General features: G+C 38.9%; 1 protein-coding gene across 1 annotated transcript in view; it reads left to right on the forward strand.

Moving 5' to 3' along the window:
* Positions 1-592: 592 nt before the first annotated feature.
* LOC116997696 (cytosolic phospholipase A2 epsilon-like) overlaps positions 593-19,467 on the forward strand; it is a 43,640-nt gene continuing 24,765 nt past the window's right edge. The window contains exons 1-4 of the mRNA XM_033062773.1: positions 593-751; positions 12,155-12,256; positions 12,588-12,671; positions 17,069-17,144. Of these exons, the coding sequence (XP_032918664.1) occupies positions 593-751; positions 12,155-12,256; positions 12,588-12,671; positions 17,069-17,144 (421 nt within the window). The remainder of the gene's footprint in view (positions 752-12,154; positions 12,257-12,587; positions 12,672-17,068; positions 17,145-19,467) is intronic.

Below are 19,467 nucleotides of genomic sequence, written 5' to 3' on the forward strand. Positions count from 1 at the left end.
TACCTTCCAAAAATACAAAGCACCAGGCAAGTACTCAAACATGTTAAAAAGAAGGTTTACATCACGGACAGCCTATTAAAAGGAATATATTTAATACTCCAACTCTTGAACTTCACTTGACTCTTTTCAATACATCGAACATTACTGTTGCTAATTTTTTTAACCATGTGAGATTTGATGCTAGGGCTGTGATGTTTCAATCCCTAAGCTAGTTATCTTGCAGGTAATTAGTTTTCAGGTACTTTGATGTATCTACTAATGTGTACATCCATAGATACATAATGTAGGTACCTTCAGGTACAGCTAAGAACTACAGTGCAGATCTATGTAGGAATAATCATCCTTTTTTCTCCCCTCATCCTGTGAAGCCACTGGTATGCACTTGAGCCATGGACTGAGCTATCAAATTTGAATAATTTTTTGTTTTCTTAAATTAAAGCCATTCAAGTAATTTGCACTGTGAACTCCCTCTCTGTGGAGTGACACCCCTTTCCTTCCTCTGTTAGAGTTTGCTTGTTTATGACCAGAGTGATTTCTCTCAGCAGTGATTTCTCACCCCTTCCTCCTAGGTCAGAGGCGCTCAGAGTCAGAGATGGAAGATGGCAAGGTTGATCTCTACGGCTGCTGCTCCCCGTATTCCACATATTCCCTTCAGTACACGGAGAAGGCGTACGACCGCCTGGTCCAGCTGGGTGAATACAACATCCTCAATAATGAAGACCTCATTATGCAGGCCTTGCGCACAGCAGTGGCACGGAAAAGGCAGATAAAGAAATAATGTCAGGCAAGAGAGGGTGCTTTTAAGTCCCTTAACCTGCAGAGGGACTGAAAGTCTCTTACTATTAGCAGCAGGCTTCAAAGCATTCGTGCTCAATCCACTAAATGGTAATCTCAGGTGAACAAAAAAGACTGAAGAAAAACTTTTTCTCCGAAGAATTTCACTGCAGCAAATGATTGCAATTGAGTTACAACAATGAGGTTGAATCATTGTATGTACAGAGGATGGGCAGGCCACAAAGAAGAGGTGCTAAAGTGATAATGAACATGGTGCTTGTGCCCTGAGAAAGAGCTTTAAGTGTTTAAAGCCTGATATCGTCAGGGCAAGACCACATTAAAAGCATATTTTATTAACTTGGCTTGTGTTTTTATTTGCAAAGTGATGCTGAGAAAAGCAGCAGCCTTTGGGACAGGTTTGTGGCTGGGATCATGGCACACTGTGTGCTTAGAGAAAAGCACATGCTATATGGAGAATAGCACTGTGGAATGGGACCTGGGGCTCTGTGGCCAGCTGGATTTGAGTCAGCAGTGCCCTGGCAGCTACGAGGGCCAAGCCTTGTCCTGGGGGGCATCAGGCACAGCATCACCAGCTGGGCAAGGGAAGGGATTGTCCTGCTGTGCTCTGAGCGGGGGTGGCCTCACCTTGAGTCCTCTGTGTAGTTTTGGATGCTGCAATGTGATTAAAGACAAAGAAAGATATTAAGCTGTGGGAGAGTGTCTGAACAAGAGCATTGAACACCATGAAAAGCCTTGAGGGGAAGCCGTATGAGGAGTGGCTGAGGTCACTTGGTCTGTTCAGCCTGGAGGAGACTGAGGGGAGACCTCACTGCAGTCTGCAATGTAAATGACTTGTTGGTTTGTCAGGTTTGGGGTTGTTGGTTTGATTGGTTGGATTTTTTTTTTGTGCATTTGTGGATTTTTGGAATTTGGGGCTGTAATGCTTTTAGAAGTTTAGGTTGAAAGGTTAAGCAGGTTGAGTTGAGTTTCTCAGTTGTACATAACAGGAGACTATTTACAATTTGTAGCCTACTGAAACCACCTGTTGTAGCATTTAAAAATCTTTGGAATGCAGAAGATAAAGTCTAGAGTATGAAATGCTGTGCTTGATGCATCCCAGGATGCCAGCACACACTGCTGCCCCAGTCTGAGCCTGCTGCTGTCCAGCAACCCCAGGTCCCTGTTCTGCAGGGCTGCTCTCCAGCCACTCCTCTCCCAATTTATGCTTGTCTCTGGAATATCTTACGTCTTCCTGTATTGGGTTTACTCGGCAAAGTGTTGGTAGCAGGGTGGGCTGCTGCTGGGGTGGCCTCTGTGGCTGCCAGCTGCATTTCAAGGCTAATGTGGAGGATTTTATCTCTGCTTTCCAAACAGGTAGATAGAGATATTCACAGTGTGCTTGACTGAGTCGTGTCACTGAAGCTTTAAACAGCATCATCAGTCTGGCAGAGGGAGCAGGACACAGTGTTTCTGCAATGACAGATCAGCCAAGGACAACAGTGCTCTGTGCAGCTCTCAATTTCAGAATACAGAGAAGTGTCAATGACAGGGAGGGGTGCCTGTGAAATGCCTGCCTTGTTCCTTAAGGGAGCTCTCTGGATGTAGTAATGCTTTTATTTCTGTACTGCTGAAAAGTTGAAGCTTTAATAGTGGGGTTTGTCCAGGGTAGATTCTTAGAACGGGTTCTGTCTCTCAGCAATTCTTTGCTTTGCACCTATCCTTCCGGAATTAAAGTCTGAAAATTGGTGGTGTTGTAGTGAGACAGGACTGATTTTGTCATGACCAGTTCACTTTCTCTGCACAGTAAGTGTGCACATGTCAAGCAATGGCTCTTAGAGCTACAAGCAGGGCAGATGTAACTTCCTTACAGGGTATCACTAATGCTTCCAGCTCCAGCCATTCACAAACCAGTGGGGAACTGGATAGATCTGTGCTTGCCTCTTCTTCTAGGATGTCCATCAAATGAATAGGCTTTTTGAATCCACTGTGGTCATTTAAAAAAATGTCTCATTTTAGACATTTTCTGACTGACCTTACTCAAGATTCAACAAGTTTGAAGGAAGCTTTTACACCTTTTACATGTGAAACCTGAAGAGGAAGTTCAGCAGGAAGTGTAATAAATAACTTGGAAGTTCCTAGGAGAGATGAAGACGGCTTGCAAAGGTGTTTGGATGTTAAAGCTGAACCTGGAGGGATATCTAGCTTGATTGCATCTTTTGCCTTTGCAATCCTTGTTTCCAAGCCTTTAGCAGAACACTGAGGGACAATTTTCTGGGCTTTCTCACACTTGCTTGCTAAATGGTCCTGCAAGCTTGCACTCCTTTAATAAATCCATTTTATAACACTGTAAAGAGCTATTGATTTGTTTAACTCTGGTGAATTGCTCTTATGCTGTGGAAGAACAAGTAAAATAACAAATGAGCTTTACGTTGTACTAGATTGTTCATGTGATTTCTTCCCATGGCTTATAAAAGCCAAAAATACCATCAGATCATCTTGTTAGACTTGTTAGATGTCAGACTGTTACCTGCCATGAAGTTACTGAAATGTCAGTCTTGATCATCTGTGGTTGACCAAAGTCTATATTGCAGAAAAATGATCCCTCTTCTATTATAGATGTCAAGAATGGTAAAGTCACCACATTTTGTGGAGCTGTGTTGTGGTCAATGATCATCTTCCAGCAATGGGTATGAACCTTGTTTCCAGCCTCGTTTATTTTGGCCAGAGACCAGATATTAGCACATTACATCTTTTCCTAGTACCTTAAAAGCCATTGCATAACAACTGTTTCTTTAAAAGGATCAATTTTATAAAATATACCTACTTTACATCACAGTCTTCTTTTTGTCAAACCACTAGATGCAACCCTTCAAATTCTGATTTTAAACACCCCTTTATTTGATATATTGACTGTATCTCTGCTCTTGCACTCTCTCCAATTCTTCATGGTCTCTTTATCAAATGCAGACTTCAGTACACTTCCCACTACTGCTACACACTGAGATAAATATTGCTTTGTTATTCTTATATTCTTATATATAAATGAGTTCCCAGTTTCTATATCTAGAATCCAGTTGTCCTCATTTGTTTTTAAAGGCTTCTGACAAGTTGTTTGTCTTCCATAAACTGGTCAGTTATTTTCCACACTCCAGTTTTCCCTTTTGTATGGGGGGAGTAAATTGTAACACACATTTGGCAGTCCTTTCATCATAACTTGCACTCCAGTGCATTAGATTTTACTATGGTTAATCAGACCAGCCTATCAAACAGCTCCGATCATTTTTATGATTGCCCTGTCCTTAGCATTACTCCATCATTCTTTGTTCTTCTGCAAATCTGGCCAGTCAGGGTGCCTTGTTTATTTCCAAAGCACTCATGAAAATGTTCAATAGGGTTTGAGATGAGTAAACTCTTAAAAATTCCTCAAAAACAGAATATTCTTTACCTTCCTAATATATACTTTCTTTTCAGTCTTTGCATTAAAAAAATCTTACTCTTTTCACAATAGACTAAAAAAAAAGTGGTATTTCGGGATAGAACAAAATCTGTTTCTTCATATTGAAAAACACTATTTCCTATTGATGGGCTTCCAGAAACAGCTCAGGGCTTACCAAAACTGCTCATCACCTTACAGGGAAGCTCTGGCTAATGCTAACCCCAGAAAGACTTTTTTCCATGCAGTTACCTTGCATCACCATTTTGCTATGCCATGCACATTTCTGGGAAGACATCTTGTAATTGCTTTGACATCCTTTGCAACCTTATTGCACTCAGGTCACTAAAAGGCTACTTCAGTAACCTGCCTTGCAAGAGCAATGCATCCATAGAACAGCACATGTTTTGGTCTCTCGGTGGCACCACCTCTATAACACACCTCAAATAAGGAAATTGAAGAGCAATTTCTGTGCATAGTCCCAATATAAGTGAGGCTTTTGCAAAGTTTAATAAGGAAAAAAAACCAGTTATATCTCTTTATTAATATGAACTTCCACCAACTTTCCTATCCTTTTTCCTTGTTCTTTTATTACCCAGCTATATGGTTCTTAAGCTCTTTACTGAACATATTCATGGTTCAGGAGGCATTCAGTTCACCTGCGAGGGATGTAGGTCTCTTACTTCTGCTTTCATGCAAAGTGTTTCAGACATAAATTTTTATTCTAAATCTCCCCTGGTGTTTTTATTCACACACACATGCACACACCCATATATATGGAATTTGATTGGGTGGAACCATATGCTGTCCAGACAGTAAATGGTACTAGTTAATGACTGTCCTATGTCCAACTAATTACACATCAACAATCTTTTTTTGGCAAAACACTCCCTTGTGTGGTGGAGTGCAGTTTTCAGTGTATAATAGCTTTGTATGCTGAAAGTTATATATAATATAAGCATGCATACATTAACAAATGTTGTACAAAATGTGTGGAGCTTGAAACCAACTCTTTATTTTAGGTATTTCTGTCAACTACTTCAGGGATGATGAAGCATTTGGCATGCATGACTACCATCCCACATTTTGAGGACTAGCAAGACAACCCAGATTGGTAATATATGATAATTGATTTTTTTAGTCAGATATTGTGTTCATTATGGCAGTGGCAGCCAAGGTAACCAAATTACTGGCACATTACTACATCCCTTTTGTTGCTTTTTAAAATTGGCACAACATTCACATTATTTCTATAGTTCTGCAGTATACCAGGAATTAAAATAGCTGAAGCATAGATAGTCAAGAATCATAGACTATGTTTTAGAAACTAATTGGTAAGAATGATCTCTGTTCTCTTATTACATGTTGTATGACTATGTGGTCATCTTCATTATTTATTGATGATACATATAAAGTGTCTTCTTTTTAAACAAGTGTTTTATTACCATCCCTGATTTAGCTGTATAATTAGTAATTATTTTGCTTTTTATATGAAGTAGTAACTCCAAACCTTTGATAGCATTTTGCTTTCTCTTCATAAACATTTCCTTTTTATTTGCACACGTGAGCTTGTTATTGTCTTGGACTTGTGGGAATGCAGCAAATAATTAATTTTCCTTTCATGTCCTATCTATGCTATGTGATCTAACTGAGTAGGTTTTTATTGTTACATCACATAGGATCAAAATATCAAACCCATGTGAGAGTTTATGCAAGAGCTGTTTAGACAGGTTTCCACATGCTTTAGTAACGTGTGGCTCCCTTACATTTATTATAATGGCGATTCAGCAATGTTTACCATTAAGAATTTGTTCTTCTTTAATCTGTGTTTTCTTGACCTGACCTAGGAGTCATGCTTGGCTTTGATGTCGCTGAGTTTTTGCACAGTATAATGTTGCAATGGTGATTTAATTTAGCATGTAATAGGATGTACTTACATAGTTGCCTATCTCGATCTCCTGGAGAATGTTTCTTTCCTTACGCATTTCTGAAACACTTCCTTAAGATGTTTTGCAATGGTTTCTTTAAAGTGTTTCCATACAGAGCTGTTGACATAGTTTAATCTTTGTGATTACCCCTTTCGTGAGTAAGCAGCCACACTAGATTGATGCACAGGTTTGTATTTTATTCAGCTGGAGCATGTGGAATGATGGTGAGACTCTTCTGCTTACCAGTCCCAAATCCTCCCATACTTGGCTCCACAGACAGCTGTGAAGCCTTTTGGAGTCCCTGAGAAATGGCACTGGGTTGTGAACATCCATGTGGAGTCATGTATGTGGCACCAGTGAGACCCCATCCCATGGACAGCTGGCACAGAACACGTGTGATAGCTCAGATGGAGCAAAGGGCAGCTTTGACTCCCAACAGAGCCTGGGCTTGTTCAGCACTGCTTACATGACCTACCAGGTGCCCTGGAAAGGCTATCACTCCATCTTCCCAGTGACAACATGCTGTAAATGGGGCAAGACTGGCTGCCATGCGCACCAGCTCAGATTGTGCAATGAATGAACAGCACACGAGGGAGATACTGGATGCAAGAGCTTCTGCAACAGCCAGGCCTTTCTCATACAGGGAAGAGGCACAAGGAATTGCAGCACTGCAAGATGAGCTGGAGTGAGTACATCACCTAACCCTGTGCTTCCTTTTCAGCCGGCAAATGGGGTGGGAAATACCCACAGTGGCTGGCAGCCTTTCCTCATCTGGCTATGCCTTCACTAAGGATGTCCTTGTGTATTCTCACCAGAGCTCTCACACCAGAGTCATCTGCATCAGATGTGGGCTGTGGTCTCATAATGCACTGTTCTATTGCCTTTTGTAACATAGAAAATGACAGAAAAATTAGGAATTTCATTATATCAAATCCTGAGGCATTGCTGTGTTGAGAAATGCAGTCTCCTGATGTGTGCTGAAGCACGCTGGCTATGCATCTCTTGGCTGGAAAAGCAATGCACTCAGAAAGATTCTGTGGCCACTTTTTACACTGAGGAGGTAAAAGAGACCCTACTTAACAATAGGGAAAGCTTGAAGGAGCTGCCAGAATCAGGGCTGAGCCTGTCACCTGCATTGGAGTCCCCTTGATCTTGCCTGAGACTCTCATATAATAGTTCTCATGGGAAATGGCGTTTTTCTGTCTATAGTAAGGAAATGCTCTCTGGTAACCAACAGATTTATGCATCAATTAGTTTTTTGTAATATACTTTATCCCTTGGAGCTAACTGCAATGAATGCTGGAAATTCAAAACTGATGACAGCCTATGATGTCACATATTAGACAAAGATAGTAAACCCAAAGGCATTTTGTTCTGTTGAGATTATGTTCTGTGAAAGAATAAATAGACCAAATGACCCTGCAAATATGAGGTACTATTAGTATTTGTCCAGGACATTAAGCACTTCTTGGAGAGTTTCTGAAATATTTTCTGAATACACATTTTTTCTGAGTCTGAGTGAAGTTTGCATATATGTAACAACAAATATATATATTCCCTTTTTGTCATGGAGTGAGCATACAAAGTCCTTTTAAAAGTGATTTAATATTTCTAGTGGATAGAAACACTCCTTTTTCTTCTGATTTTACCTTGTGGTCTAGATTTTCTCAAGCCATTTCATTTTTCTGTCCTAATGCCTTCATGGTTTAGTGGTAGACTCACTAGTGTTAGATTAACAGTTGGTCTCAATGGTCTTAGAGGTCTTTTCCAATCTAAAAGATGAATTCTATATTAATTATATTTTAATTACAGATATTTGAATTACAGATAAATATGCTTATGTATACCTTTCTCATTACGACATATAGCTATATTTATCTAGTTCTGGGTCACCAGAAGCAGCTGTGTGGATCAGGTACAGTTTCACAGTCATTGCCATATCAAAGCCTCATTCCTGTGTGTGATACTCAGCATTGCTCTCATGGAGATTGTTATGAACTCTTGATTTCTGACTTGGACTTGAACATCTTTGCTTTTATTCAGATGGGCCACAATGTAATAATACTTTTGATGCCTGAAGCATCACACTGATGCACATTAGCTGCATTTACCTATATCCCTGAATAGAACATGGCTGTTTCTAGTAAAGATAATAATTAGGAAGGAACCAGAAGGGCTTTCAGAGAAGCTCCCTTTCTCCTATGTTCAGAAAGGTGGTCTGAAAAATCTGAGAGGAACGTGTGCTGAAGCACTTGATGTCAAAAGCCCAAGTATAGGGAAGAGACATAAGCATCTGTAGGCTGCAGAGAAGCTGTGAAGGGTGGGAAAGAGGCTGAAAAGAAAAATCATGAAGAATGATTGAGAAAAGTGGAAAAAACCCACAAAATCTATCTGATCTTTTATTTGTCCTTAGCAGTCACTTTAGTAAATCTTTTAATAATTAAATCTGATCCTACCCACATTTTTGAACATTAATGTTGAATTCCTAGCTCAGTTATAGTTGTAGTTTTAGAATGTGTTTATTGTAGTCTTAGACACCATCAGACTAGTCAGGGGGGCAAAAATCATTGCAGAAAAAACCCTTAAATGAAAACAGTTTCAAGGCAGAGCAGGTTTGGGTGAAAGTTCACCACTAGCTCATCAGCAGGCAGACAGATCCCAGAATTGCTATAAGTATGGTATCTTGGGATGGCCCAGCAAAGTTTCTCTGTTCCTTGAGCTGCACTACATGTATCATTTGACCACTGGGGCTCTTCCCACAAGTCAGGAGTTCATTTCTTCAAGAGTTGTTGCAGCCATCTCCTGTCAGTCTTTCCCTCTGACATAAGGCTGCACCAAGGGAAATATAGGTTGGAAAATACAGGAAAAAGTTTCTTACGGAAAGAGTGATCAAGCACTGGAACTGTCTGCCCAGGGAGGTGGTTGAGTTACCATCCCTGGATGTGTTTAAAAAAGGACTGGATGTGTCAGTGCCATGGTTTAGTTGGGGCGTCAGGGCATGGGTTGGACTTGATGACCTTGGAGGTCTTTTCCAACATAGTGATTCTATGACTCTGTAATTCTGTGATTTCCCATTTGTCCCAAACTTGTCTCAGATGCTTATAAGGCTGTTACTGAACTTCTGCAGATTGCAACCTGGGGTTTCACTGAAAAACCAGCTTGATATTAGTCCCTCTATGCACCTGGACATGAGGTACCACTGCACAGCCTGTGCTTTATGGACAGCAGTCCCAAGTCAGGCTGTCTGCTATACCACCACAGGGCCTTTGGTGATCCTGAACCTGGGTACATCTGGAAGTTTGTACTGCTACTCCTCACATTGAATTTTGCATTCTCTGCCACCTTGGTAATCGAAAAACCTCTTCTTTGTTATTTGACTGGATACCAGGAGGATTTTTCATTTATATGCTAATAGAGCTTTTGCCCAAGAGTATTTTTCAGCTTCACATTGCAACAGGGTGAATGAATCACGTGCTAACAACAAAACCAGGTTCCTCAATGTCAGGTTCCCTCAGCATCAGTGACTTTGGAAACAAGTGACTAAAGAGGGCATGCAGATTACCTAGGGTGGGATTCATCTCAGGTGCCTTCAGACATTTGGAAGTTAGGTGTCAAGTGCAGTCTGGACATTTAGGCTTCTCCTGAAGAATCCATTGTGCAGGTGTTTAGTCAGTACTTGCAGTTGCCCCACTTTTTGTTTTGTTTTGGGTTGTGGGTTTTTTATTTTTTTTTTGGTTAGGGGTTTTTTTTGTTTGTTTGTTTGTTTTTTTTGTCTGTTCAATACAGAGAAAACAGAACCAACTTCTACCATGAGTTTAACTTTCTGAAGATTTAATGGCCAAGTGCATCCTACGTGCACACCTTGTGAAAAGGATGCATTTGCCTCAAAAGGAATGGTGCTTCATAGCTAAAAGCAATTTTGAACTTTGAACTAATTTAGGAAATTCAATACCAGTGCCAGCTTTGAGTCAAAGGTACCTTGGGCTACCTCTGACTTGAGCTTAAAGAACAGGTATTTCATATAGGGAAGGCTTGAGTCAGGAAAGAAAAGTTAGTTGTTAGGCAATAAGCAACTCTTAGTCATCTTCCCAAGAGATGCTGAAGGCTTCTTCCCCCACCTCATTTCCTTTTGTCTTAATAGCAAAGGTGCAATATGAAAATGTAAATGAAAACGGGGTCTAATGTAAAAACCTCACACCCATTAGCTTCCATACATTTCAGAAACAAGACCTCGATCTGACAACCTTTGTGTAGTACAATTACAATGAAGTTGTAACAGATATTCTCATGCCTCAGTTGTGGTATTGAAACGCTTCTAGGCACTTCAGCCAGGGACATAGGTAGGTTGTAGCAGAAGAAAGAGAAAATGTGTGTGATTTTATGTGTGCAGTTACTTCTGTCTAAACTGTTTCTTGTGACCATTCTCACAGAAAAAAAAATTCTAATTTTTTTTTTTTTACAGAGATGCAGGTGCTCACATTAACTAAGATATCAGTCAAGGAATGGGAGAGATTTGTGACTCTCATTAACCTATTGCTGTAGATTATCTTATTCTGGTGTCAATTAAGCAGTTCCAGAAAGTTCCAATACAATACAATGAAGGTGAGAAAGGAAGTTAAAAGCAAAGCTTTCACTTGCATTTCATGAGAAAATAAATGTGCTTTTTTCAAAAAGCAACAACAAAAAAGATAATGTAGATACAAAATTAAACCTAAGAAATCAAACTTTAGGAAGGATGGAAGGTTCCATGTAAAATAATCAGATTGTCTTAACTTGTTCTTCTTGTAAGAGCAACTTTTCATATTGATTCCTCTGTTCACATAAGAAAAGTATGTAATGAGACTTCTAGAAGTCATTGGGTTTGTGTCTGGTTTCTGTTACTCAAGGTGCTAGTACAAAACTCAGCCACAGTCAGAGTGGCAGTGATTTCACACGTATGCCCATCTCTAAGAGGAAGCAGGATGCTTTGTCATCCTGTTAATCTCAAGTTCTTTCATAAGTACTAATTTTAATCATTCAGGAGGACTTTCAATGCAAACGTGTGCATGCCTAATAATGCTTGCATAATGTCTTAGAAAATTTAATCACTGAGCTTCCTAGAGGTGTGCCGAACACATGCAGATCCTCATTAGATTAAAAAAAAATCCAACAAAAAAATATTGGATCAATCTACTAAATTCCAATAATCTACTAATAGTGTCCAGCCAGATGAGAATTTCAATACAGTTGCTAAGAAATCTGGACCTTTTTTGCATCAGAAATTGGTATAGTAGTTTATGGGAACATTTAATGATTTTTCAAGGTGAAATGTTTGAATCTCATTTAAGTTAAGCTGCATGGTGTACTAAATGTGAAGCCCAAAAATAAGTACATTTCAAATGGAAAAAAATGATACAATGTGGTTTAGGGACCAGAGAAATGTTTCTTATCATACCTTCTTTAATTTATTTTGAGATAGAACACAACAAGTGTTCTTGTGTACACAGAGTGTACAAAACACAGAAATCATGATGCAACAGCACTTTTCAAGGAAAAATGTTCCTTCAAAAGAATTCTTATTATCTTCATATGTAAATGTCTCCATTCTGATGATCATCTCCTTAGCTGTTTTTAAATTTATTTTTTATTATGGATGTACTCATGTATGGAATTCAGGTGTTTGCATGGGGGAAATATGTTGATGTGTTTATTAGGCTATTGCTATGCCCACTTTTAGAATATCAGTGTAAGGCTATCTCACAGAGATGATCTCTGTCATATCATCAGTCAGGTTACAGGAGCTACTGCATTTCCTTGAGCCCCAGGTGGGAACAGCTTCATCCCTCAGCAGGCTCTGTTCAGCCACAAGAGCTGCAGATGTGAGCGCTCACACCTCGCAGCAGCTGCTCTTTGGACAAATAATGTGGGTGGGAAATTTCCCTGTTCCAGAAATCGTGGAGGGGTGGAGCTCTGACTCAGTGCAATAAAACACCTGTTCAGCAACTTCTGTGACTTCTTCAAGATTGTAAATTTGTTTCAGGAGGCACTGGCACCTGTGGAGCCCAGTGCTAAGGTGCTGTTTGCAGCAGCTGCTTTTAATGTAGCAGCGATCTCGATGGCATCAACCTCTGCCTTACCTCAGGTAAGTGGAAAACTGAACAACCCTAGCAGGAATCTCGGAATTTTGATTCAGATTTGCCCCTGATCTACAACAGGTCAAATGCCCTGTTATCTATAGGACATAAATTTCCAGGAAAACAAGATTGTTCTTGTTCTTTCTTGGATATTTGCAGTTACCAGGACCCAGAGGCAGAATCTTTCTATATAGCACAGAAGTGGTACTTTCATTTTATTTCCCACAATGAAGAGGTGCAAATTGCCTGTTTCACATTGGAATGCTACAGTGGGAAATTGAAATAAGTAAAAAAAAAATTTACTCTTTTTTTCATCTCCTGTTCTTCTTCCCTCAGCAGCATTCAAGCAGAAAATCAAGTCCCTTGGAAAATGAAGAAAGAAAATGGATGATGCACTATGCAGCCCCAAGTGATGATGCTAAGGTACCATATTTCAACAAACTAAAAATATGGGGGACTAAACCAATACATTTTTGAGAAGGGTAGGATCTTTTTTTTGCTCCAGATTTGGTTATTAAAGATTTACGTGGTTGTGTAGAAATAGGAATACTTAATGAAAGAAAATTTTCTTTAGATGCAACATCTGCACAGTATTAATAACAGAATGTGTTGTTTTCATGGTTTTATTCCTTAGATAAATCCCTCAGTGAAAGTATTCTTAATTTGCTGTTAAAATGAGACTGATTTTGGCTTTCTTCTAATGCTATCTATTGACTTAATGGCGCTCCAGAACAAATGGAGAATGTTGGCAGAGTTGGAAAGTCAGAGCATGGTGAACCTTTGGGGTTTGGTCATTAATGCCAGTTTTCAGAACAAGTGCTTCCTTTGTTCCCTGTTTTTGTGCACCTCTTCACAATGAAAGAACAACTCTAGGAACCTTTGCAGGGCCTCTGGCAGAGATGTAATTGAATCAAACATATAGCAGCTCTATCAGTAATGGTTTTTGCTGCTGGCATTGTGTTGAACTGCCTCAAAGTAAAACAAGGGGGCTCCAAATAAAAAGAAAATTTACTTTTGATGGCATCATTTAAGATTCAAGTATCTATAGCTCATATATGCTTGGTTGTTTGTTTTTGTTTATTTATTTTTTTAATGTAACCAGACTACCAAATGAAGTGAAAACTACAAACATTGTCTTGCCTATTATGTATGTCACAACCTTATCAAACTGATTGATCAAACTGATCGCTTGTTAACAGCATGCTGGCAGCTCCTAAAGATGGATATTAGTGTACAAAAGGTACAAGCTACCAGTGAGGAGGGAAACTTGCTGTAAAGGGAAAAGTGGCATAACCAAAACTAACATGGCATTTAGGTGCTCCTAATTTGATCTGTGTATCTGTGTGTATGCCAAAGCTCAGCAACAGAATGTACTAAAGCAGGAAAAGCAGCTGCTGAGGAAAACAATGACCCAATCTCCTCAGCAGTTTTGTAATGATTTAATGTATTCATACTGAAGTTCTATTTTGATTTAGAATTTCCATGGCTAAAAGAGCAACCCCTCTTTACTACTAACAGAGTTACATTTGCATGAAGATTGTTAGGATCCAGCATATGTTTTAGAACACACATGAAGTAATTAAAAAAAAAAAATCCTGTGGCCATAAACTCCCACATATGGGACCCTTTCCACAGCTTCAATTCATTATTTATGCCATAATTTCTCTGTGCCATAGGAAATTCCGAAAATTCTGTTTGCTGTCCACAGGTGTTTAACAACAAAACATTCTCCGACACTCTTTTTTTATCTCCTGGCTTGGAGATAAGAGATAGATCTTCTCTCCTCTGTCATAAATCTTGATAGAAAACTGGCATTAAAGACTTGTCTGAACTGGCCAATTTCTGCCTCTTACAGGTATTGGGTTTCCTGGGTAGCTTTTGGTAATTGCCTCAATTTTTGCAAGTTATAACTCGCCATCTTCAACAAGAGGATAATCATTAGTTAAGAGCTATTAGAAAGGATAACATGCTTGTAGCAGGCCTTGAGTTCCAGAAAAAGTAAACAGGTACAAAGCTTTCCTTAATGCAAGTGCTCAAACATTTGCCTAAGTACTTGTTTCAATTTGAGAGGACTTTGTATAGCTGTGTGATAAACTGAATAATTACTGGATTTGGTTTAGAGAAATATGCTTGGGGCTGTGCATGGAATTTAGCTATTGTCTATGTATAGTGCAAAGTCAATTATGCTCCACTGCTAAATTTTCAGGAAACTGTAACAACAATTCACAATTGTGTGGAGCTGCTGAGATCTTACCTCTCCTGTTTAGAACACAGCCATGTAAAATATCCTGTGCTTTACACATGACTTTGAACAACAATGATTAATTTGTTTTTTAGTTTTGGAATACACCCACCAAGAAGCCAAGATACTCTATTCTTTGTAGCCTGATGAAGAGAATGCACTTTTTTGGCACTTAGCCCACTTGTTGTTTTGGATGTGCTGCTTCTGTTCCTCACAGCAAAAAGTGTTAGCATTTTAACCAGTCAGCTCCCTGAAGACATTCTGGTGTGGTTTCTGGTCATAAACTTGAGCTCCTGTGCAAGTCTTATGGTTGTATTAGGCACTGGCTTCTATTTAACATGCCTTTCAATTACCCAGTGTTTTATAAAAACATCAATCTTGCCATTTTATTGGACAACTTCATAACCTGGAAATTTTGTGCATTTTTTGTGCAATTTCCTTCTATGACCTTCATGTCTTTCATTCTTATAGAGATGGAAATTATTTGAGAGGTTAAGCTAAATTTTGTCATGATGGATTCCCCATGGTCCAATGCTCTACACACTTCAGCTGATGTACTGTCTTGTCTCACTGATTTCTTCTGCTTTGACCTTTTTAACAGTCTTTGACTTTTGTCACAGAAGCAGCACCTTTGTAGTGCTTTCTCTTATTTCATTCTAGAGTTTCTCCCTGTTATTTTAATTGAAGTTTCTCAGAAAATAGATAACATCTCCTAACTACTTCATCATCTTCAACCAGCTCTCCTCCACTTCAGATTCTTTTCCAAATTTTGGTCATTAGCTCTCATAACAGCTTCTTTCTTTGGCCACCCCTTCTCATTGGTAATGTTTCATGTTGTGATTTTACTAAGAATCACTGATCTATTTGTCTTCTGCCATTATCTGAACTTCTCCTTGAGCTCTTTATGAATATCAGTGACCACCTACCTGCTGGTCACTTAAGTGGCCATCTATTTCTTTACCCACTATATACTGTGCCTTCAGTATTATTTGTCTGAATATCTTTTTGCAAATACACTAGTGGCATTATAATAAGTTTGGCCATTTTATAACTTCCACAGACCCTTGCTACTAGAACTGCAAACTAACACTTCCCTGTTCCTAAATCTGCTTCATTTTGATGCTGTAGTATTTTGTTTTCATTAATGCTTTGCTCAGAAGTCCTTTAAAAATTCCTAATTATTTCATAGCGTGAGTAACTCAAGGTGACTTTTTAAAAATACATATTATTTATAGATACATTACTTATACTCTCCCCTTTTATTGGAGATACTCAATTCAGGATCTGCTGATAATGTATTTGTATGCAGATTAAAGCTCCTCATGTAGCAGTAGCATTCAGATCTCAGGATTTGACCTTTTGCATTTTCTTTCCCTTGCAGAGCCTCATCCTCATTCACTGCAATCATTTTATGTTATGTAACAAGACCTGTACTACCATAATTATACATCAACTGCAGAACTGATTACTCAGTACCTTCTGAAATTTCTGAAATTCCTCCTTTTTGTCTGCTTCATTTCCTACTCAGGGAGGGAGGGAGCCATCCCCGGGACTGATTTAACCCTTTGTTTTCAGTCCCTTTAGTACTACCATGATTCAACTCTCTTTCCTTTCTATAAACTTGAGCTGTTTTGATGAATTTTCCCCAACTGTTCCCACAGTTAGAGTATCAATATAACCACCTGTGCTGCAGCCATAGTAAGCATTGTCTGTTTTCTCCTGATATCCTGCTTGCTCTAGCTGCTGCTAGGATGAGTATGCTCTCTGGAGATGTGAAATCCAAGCACATGTGATTGTCACAACTTTTACAGACCCAGGTGGTCACACCTGGCACCTTTCACAAGGAATTGGAGGTAGCCACCTTTGAAATGAAGGATTGTAGTCAAAACTATTCCATGTCTATCAATCAGATAACCATCCTAGGTAAGGAAAACCTCTGTTCCCACAAAGCAAACTAGGAGTGTTTGTCCAAAGCTGTGTGTTGTGTAGTCCTGAGACATTTCCTAAGGTGCTAACACTCATCCTTAGTCACGTCTCTCTCATGAAAATGATTCTTAAGCAATAAAACATAAAAAGACCCATCTTTCCCCTCCCTTCTCTCCAACTATCCAAGCATTGCATTAAAAGAAAAATCTTCTGTGTAGGCTTTGATTGTACCTACAGCACAACACAGGCTGCTGCTCAATAGCAAACCAAATTTGAAGCATCTCTGATTTCTGGATTCACTGAATTTTGTCTTCATATTTGGCTGCTGATGGTCATGTGTACAATTCAATGTTACTGGCCAAATGAACTTTTTCAGCTTATTTATGCCATCTTAACTTTCCTATTCATCCTGTCTTTGCACACCTTTTCTTTGTGCTTAGATAGTTACAGGCTTTATGGGTCAATGAAGTTTGTGGAGAAAGTTTGTGGATTTTGCTGCCTATTACATTTTTGCTGTGATGCCAACTGGAAGAGACAACTTTAGCAGAACCTTGGTTCTTTTCAATGTTTGGTTGCATTACGGTCAATACACATATTCAAAACTTTAAAATGCATCTCCTTCATTTTTGTTTTTTGCTTGTTTTTATTTCAGCAGGAAGAAATGACACCTTACTCCTTGCTTACTGTAAGAATCATAAAGTTGAAAAATGCTCATCAAGCAGATTTTTGTAAGTACCAGATTTTTTTATTGATGTTATATAATTCTCAAATTACTGTATCAGCCCCTGCTTGTACTAGATGCTGCACAAATTAAAAACACTAAAGTCATACTAGCTAAGAAATTACAGCTGAAGGTAATTTATGCCACAGAATATCTATTTGCAATTTCAGAGATTTTTTCCACATTATTTATCTAACAAGTTGGCTGTTTCATTGGCTTGAAAATATCTTAACAGCAGTTTTAACAGACATGTTTATATAAACATGTCCATGACAAATGCACAGAATATAGATCTGAAATGCTTACACAGCAGTCCCTCTTAATTCTTTGGTTGTCCTGAGCATCATGACATCAGCTGACTCTTGCCCCCCAGTGAAAGAGGTCTAACACAAATCTTCTGGCACTGTGGCAATGGTACTTTACAGCTGACTTCAATGTACTGAAAATATGTGATATTTAGACAGCCCTTGCATGGTGGTTCACATTCCCAGAGATTTTTCTCTGAGAATTTTCTCCTGACATTCCCACATGTGTCTCATGAACTTGGCACATCACTAATAACACAGTTTTGCATATCCCTTTACCATACTGTTCTTTCTCTTGTTTTGCATTTTCTTTCCTCTTTGGGAGATCACGATGAAGTTTGCTGAAGTCATAATATCCTACAGATAAAATTTCTCACCACCTCTTTGTATTTAGCTCACCTTGGTGTTTTCAAGAGCATGGATGTCATCCTTGTCAATTTTCCAGTCAAATGGAGAGAAGTGTTCTGTTCACATTGTCTGTAATATTGGGTTGCAGAGAATAGAAAAAATATTATAGTGTAGCAGAAAAGGTCAAATTAATTTTTCCTCTTTTTGAGAGCTATGAAACACTGCACATATGTGTAAGACCTCACCTTCATTCCTTTGAACTGCTGATTTAATTTCTCTTACTATCTATCACCTCTGATCTAGAATGAAAATTGAACAAGATAAGAACCATGATTCAGCTGCTTATGCAAGGGAATTGCACAAAGTAAAGTGATGCTGCATTCTCAGAAAATAGTGTTGCAGTTGTGACCTTGTCCTCCATCCTGAAGCCAGGGAGATTTCTGAGAAGTCTCCCTTAGTGAGATGTTGACATTTTGAAAACTCCTGTTAGCACCAAAATGTACACCCCTGGAGCAGAGCTCAGGACATGTGAGCTCAGGTTTTAGCTCTGTTTATGGACTTGTTGCATAAGAAGTTTAGGCAAATTTATACATCAAAACATTCTGTGCCTCTGTTGCCCTGTCTACAAAACAGAATATCTTCTCCAACATATTTTGTCTCTTTCATCTAGGTGATGTGCTCATTTTTAATCTCCTAATATTGTAGAGAGATTTTAATTTAAGATATTAGGAAAGGCCTAGAAACAGTGGGAAGTATTTTCAGCTTATTTTATTAATTACCAGTAAATAAAGCCTGGGGACCAGCTGGTGAAGAAAAATATGGCTTTTCTTTCTGTCAGTAATTCCCCAGCTACTCTGTGAGCCTGTTTGAACCTGTTTCTTAAGGGTGTCAGAGAATGAAGCACTGTAGACCAGGATGCTGTTGAACAAGGAAGATAAACAAACATCAGATAGCTTTTTGTTGACTGAGTAGCAACCTACCTCTGATTTCAAAGAGCTTGAAGTCTCACAGGAAAAATAATGTGATACTCTGCAATTAAAAAACTTAATTAGGATTCAAAGAAGAGATATTGTAGCTTTCCAAGTGCTTGATTTTGCACTGCTATTGATGTTCTTTTAGCTTAGCATTTTTATTTCAACATTTGAATGCATTTGAAGTATCAGAAAACTAAAATAACTAGACATGCTACTATGTGCTAATGAGAATCATAAAATGATATTTAGCTAGCTTTTTCCCAGCAATATGATCTTTGTCCTGGAAAACTGATCATAAGCATCTGATACAGATGCTCTCTGACTGAGATATCTGTAGAAGACTGGCAATTTCTGTAATAACATATTTCAGACTTCCCTAGATTTTCAGTTTCCCTGTGTCAAATCCAAGAAAAGATAGTTTTTCAATCAAGTGAAGCTGCTTCTGACTTGTTTTTTTCTGCCTGCATGCTGACTTACCATCTCTTTCAGCACGTGGAGTGCTCCATTCCATGATTTCCATTCCTCTGTTGCAAGTGCAGTCGTACCAGGTCATGTGGTCATAGAGTTACTACATTTTTCTTTGATTTACTTGACAAATCCTGGCTTCAGGGAACACCACTTCTGTATATTTCCTGATATGCCCCACTTTCACATACACCCAACTTAATCTTGGCTGGATTTTTTTAAAATATGCACCTCAAGA

Source organism: Catharus ustulatus, chromosome 6 (genome assembly GCF_009819885.2).
Source record: "Catharus ustulatus isolate bCatUst1 chromosome 6, bCatUst1.pri.v2, whole genome shotgun sequence".
NCBI lineage: Eukaryota > Metazoa > Chordata > Aves > Passeriformes > Turdidae > Catharus > Catharus ustulatus.